The 4,765-nt window shown below is 54.9% G+C and overlaps 1 protein-coding gene across 1 annotated transcript; it reads left to right on the forward strand.

Annotated features, from left to right (window-relative positions):
* Nucleotides 1-4: 4 nt before the first annotated feature.
* Nucleotides 5-4,402, forward strand: USB1 (U6 snRNA biogenesis phosphodiesterase 1; the record flags this gene model as incomplete). The annotated part of the gene is made up of 6 exons (XM_027706867.1): nucleotides 5-173; nucleotides 257-440; nucleotides 946-999; nucleotides 2,208-2,313; nucleotides 2,970-3,053; nucleotides 3,350-4,402. Coding segments are annotated over 6 exons (702 nt in total), but the record flags the coding sequence as incomplete, so codon positions are not given.
* Between the last annotated feature and the right edge of the window lie 363 nt (nucleotides 4,403-4,765).

A 4,765-nucleotide genomic window follows, 5' to 3' on the forward strand; every position in this document is an offset into this window, starting at 1 on the left:
CGCCCCGCTCCGGTCCCGCAGCGCCGGCCGCCCCCGCCTGCCCGTCCCCGCCGGCCTGCCCGGAGACCCGGACCCGGAGGAGGCCGTGAGCGACGACAGCGCCCGGCACGGCGGCCGCGTCCGCGGGTTCCCCCACGAGCGGGGCAACTGGGCCACGCACGTCTACCTGCCCTGTAGGTACCGGGACGGGAGCGGGACCGGAGGGGATGGCGGGATGGAGCCCGCCCGGGGATGCTCTGACGGCGCTACCCCGCAGACGTTGCCCAGGAGGAATTCCTGGAGCTGCTGGAGCTCCTGGTGTCCCGCGCCCGCACCTACGTGCCCTCGGTGGCTGCCATGGAGGAGTTCCACCTCAGCCTCTCGCAGTGCGTGGTGCTGCGCTACCACTGGATAGACCCCTTCGTCCGCTCCCTCAGGGAGCGCCTGGCCGCCTTCCACAGGTGGGTTTGGCGGAGCCCCGGGAGAGCGCTCCTCACACCCCTCCCCTGCCCTCGGGGTCCACGTTTCTCCAGCATCCACACCCTCAGGCGTTCCTTTTAGCTGCTGTTGGCATACCAGTAGAGCCCTGGGGAGTTTTCCTCCCTGCCTCGGGATCTGGCACCGGACAAGTCAGATTTTGGCTTTCAAGGATTAGGCCAGAGCTGTGCCATCCCCTAAATCATGGATGGTTTTTTTGCTTACATCGGGCTTAGGCGCCTGCTGAGCATCAGCTGCTTCAGGGCTTCTGTCGCTGTCCAGGCTTCAGAAGGCTGGAAACAGGAGGGGAATGAATTAATTTGAGCCCAGAAAGGTTCTGGTTGCACCGATTCAGGCCAACTGCAGCATACATTTCCCTGTATCTTTCCACGGCTCGCTAGAAATCCTGCCGCCTCCTCATCTTCTGCTTTTTTCTTTTCTTTCTTTTTTTAACCCCCACCAGCTGAACTAGGGTCTTTCTTATTTCAGGTTCTTCTGCGTGGCTGACCAAGTGAAGGTTTACACCAACCAGAACAAAACCAGGTGAGGGCACAGCTGGGCAGCCTGCCTGCCTTCCCCAGGAGGAGGCTGGGCAAGGCGCTGGGTGGATGGGAAGTGTCACCCTGCCAGTCCCACGCCCACCAGGCTGAGCCGTGTGACAGTGCAGGGTGTGCTCACCTCATCTCCAGAGGTTTCACACCTTTCCCCAGCCACGAGCACACATTTCTAGCTCTGGCACTGACTCTCTGCAAGCCTCTGGTCTCATTAGCGGCGGGTGAACCTCAGGCTGCAGGATTTCAGCCTTCTGAAGGGAGCAGTCGATCACACCATGACCCGAGGCAGCCCTTTCTGCTGTGGTTAGCCTCGTGCCATGGTTTCCCAGCAGCTGAGGGAGGCAGCTGCGTTCGCTGCCTGTCTCCCAGCTGGTTTGTTGGGCAGCTTTGCAAACCCTCCTGCCGGCGTGCGCAGCCTGGGGCGAGCGGGGCTGGGACCACCTCTTTTGGCAGCAGTGCCAGTCCTGAAATTGTAGTGCAGGTCTTGCAAGAGCTGGAGAGAAATAGCTGAGATGGTGCTAATTCTCCTGGGTGTCAGCTCAGAAGCCTGGTTCCAATCGAATGCAATTAAGTAGTTTAAATGCCAAAGCAGAGGTGATTAATGTTGTGAAAAGTTGCCGAATATAGTGGGAAATGCAGCCCGAGACAGTCGTGGGTGGGATAAAGTGGATATGGAACCTGGGTGAGACTTGAATTTTCCAATTCCCTCCTGGAGGGGAAGAAATGATGACTCTAGATGACTCTAGACATCCCAACAGTCCTTGAGGAAGTGCCTCTTTGTCACATCTCTCCAGCTTGGTACTTCCCATTCCCTGCTTCCTCTTCCACCATAAAACCTCTCCAGCTACTTCCACTTTTTGAATGCAGCTCCTGCGTGGGCACGGCACTCTGCTGAAATTCCCATCCAGTGCATCCTTTGCCTGGAAAATGAGTGTTCTTGTCCCAAAAGGTGCTGGGTTAATCTTGTAAATCTACGTGGTTTATCATCCAGTCCTGCTTTTCCTTGCTACCACAGCTTTATTTCCGTTTCTCTACAAATTACAGTCAGCATCCCTGGACGCTTAAACCTGGCATTCCTCAAATTTTCTTCTAGGGAGTAGGGAGTTTGCCTGGTAGGAATGCAGGGCTAAGCATGCTTATGGCTGTGCTTTCTGCAGTATGAAAGGGTGCTCGCTGTCTTTCCTTGTCTTTCTCTAGGACCTTTATTGGCTTGGAGGTCTCCGCTGGGCATTTCCAGCTGCTGGAGCTGGTCTCAGAGGTGGACAGAGTTTTAGAGGAATTTGACCTTCCCACATTCTACAAGGTAAGGCGTTTCCTTCTTACCTCCCTGCCAGTCTGGACATGCCAACTGGTTCCCTGCAAGATGTTCACTCAAATAAACAGGAGCCAGAGTGTAAGTCACAGTCACTGCCCCACTGTGCTTGGAGGCAGAGTTATCCTAGGATAGAATGGGCACTGGGGGACTGAGGATGGTGTTTGTGCCTTTGCCTTGGGCAGCTTTCTTGGGTTCAGTCCAGCCTTTTTGTTTGGTGCTAGCTTTGGGGACAGGTTTGGGATTTTGAAGGACCAAACCATGATTTGTCTGTCTCCAGAGCTGAGCAGGGAGCTCGTGTGGGTTATGTAGAAGTGACCCACGTACCTGCCCTGGGACAAGCCTGAGAGGTTCTCTGTGCAGCTGGAAAAGCTGCTGCAAAGTTGAGCACAGGGAAGCTGGGAACCAGGCAGCCTTGCCTGCTGCTGTCCAAAAAGGCTGGAGTGGGGAGCCCAGGACTCATCCTGTCTCCAGCACTGTCCATATCAGCTCTGCAGCTGTTGAGTTGTCAGAGAGGATTCCCAGCTTTGGGATCCTCCAACCTCTGCGATCCCAGACTGGGCAGCACCACAGCAGATCTCCCACTGTGGCTCCATGTGTCAAAGCCTCCTTTATCCCTCACATTCTGATCCTTGTTTTATCTTCAGGATCCATCATTCCACATCAGCTTGGCCTGGTGCGTTGGAGACCTGTCTGGCAAGCTGGAGGGGCAGTGTCTGCGGGAGCTCCAGGTGTGTCCCCACGCCCCAGGTGTGGAGAGCAGGGGAAGGGCAGAGCTGGAGTCCAGCCACATCTCCCTGCTGAGGGTGGAAGTGGGAAATTCTCTTCACCGGGCAAGACAAACTTCCCTGGGTTGAAAGAAGAAAAGCTTTTGGGGGGAGCATGAGTTAAATCACTGTCCAGAGGGAAGTCAGAGGCTTCCAGCTGCAAATGGACTAGTCTCTGATTTGGTTCAGAGAGGGAGCTGCTATCTCCATCCTCTGACAAATCTGCCCTCCTGGTACTGACTCCTGCATCTGTTTTCCAGGACATTGTGGACGAGTTTGAGGACTCGGCGCTCCTGCTGCGTGTCCAATGGGAGCAAATCCGCTGCAAATCGGGGAACAAGTACTTCTCCTTCCCCTTGAGGTAGGGTCTGGTGGGGCTGTGCACTTCAGAGCCTCGAAGAGCCTGATGCTCAACTAAGGACTGTTCTCCAACACAGCTCTGAGTAGCACGGGCTGTCACGCACCTCCCATGCCCTTCTTGCCTGCTCAGCGTCTCTGGGTTGTTTGTGGCCTCAAGTCAGGCCACTTCCAAGTTCGAGTTGCTGGCTGAGGAGATGTGTGTCTGTAGCAGATTTCATTCTCGCTGCTGTATGTGCTGCAGTCAGCACTGGTGGTTCCAGACATCCCACGGTGGCTAATTTTGCTGATTTTTTTTTTTTAAAAGAAAAAAAAAAATCTCTGTAACAGCCATAGATGCCTTATGGGAAAGAGGAAGAAGGTAGCGTGGGAAGCTGTTGCTAAAGGGAGAGTGTCTCACACGGTGGGAAGTAGCACTACCAGATTGTCAGGATGCTCTGAGCAAGCTTTTAGTAACAAGAGGCAAGGACACGGAGCTGGATTCTCTCACCAGAGCATCTCCCTACTGAAAGCCAGCTTGGGCAAGCTCCTGAGTCATGTTGTGTCCCTCTCGCACTGCTGCTGCCTCTGTAGAGACATTTCATTGTCTGATCCTTTTGCCAAACAACAAGAGCTTGCAGCCAGGTGTGGGTGAGCCCTAGAGCGGGCAGTGTCAGGGGTTGCCTGAGCTGGGAGGGCAGTGCCCACAGGTGACTCAAGGGGGTGGCAGCTCCTGCTCAGGCTCCATGTTTTTTCCCATGGGATCAGCACCCCGGGTGCCACGGTGACCCAGGGAACTTGCAGGCTGGACATTGTTCCTTGGGAGAAGCTCCTTTTTAATGCTTTTGTTCCTTCGGGGAGGTTGGCTGCAACCTCAGGTGTTCACAGCAGGATGTTGATGTGCTGCCCTGAATCTTTTATCCAGTGTCTGTCCAGGACTTCTGAGCAATAAAAATCTGTCTCCTTGTGTCATAAAATTGTGTCTGTGGTGTATTACAGCCGTTCCCTTCGAGAGATCCCCACCTCCTGCAGGCTGCCCGTGAGGCAACGCCTGCACTCGTGTGAGCTCAGTGCAGAGTGGCTTTGTGTCTGTGGGAGCATCTCAGCACGGCTGCCTTTCAAAATCCTTAACAAAAACCTGTGAAGTCTGTAGCCAGTTAGTTTCCGGGATGGGGAATCTGCATGATAAGACGTGTGATTACACCCCAAGTTTTCTTTCGGGGAAGGAAAAACAAACAGAGATAAATTTAGCCCCTGGGGACTTCCAGTGAAACCGGCTCTGGCATGACCGGTTTCTCCCGGGTTAATGCTCAACCCGCCCTCCCCCCTGCCGCAGGGCC

The sequence above is a fragment of the Neopelma chrysocephalum genome, unplaced genomic scaffold (genome assembly GCF_003984885.1).
Source record: "Neopelma chrysocephalum unplaced genomic scaffold, ASM398488v2 Primary Assembly neopelma1_81410, whole genome shotgun sequence".
NCBI lineage: Eukaryota > Metazoa > Chordata > Aves > Passeriformes > Pipridae > Neopelma > Neopelma chrysocephalum.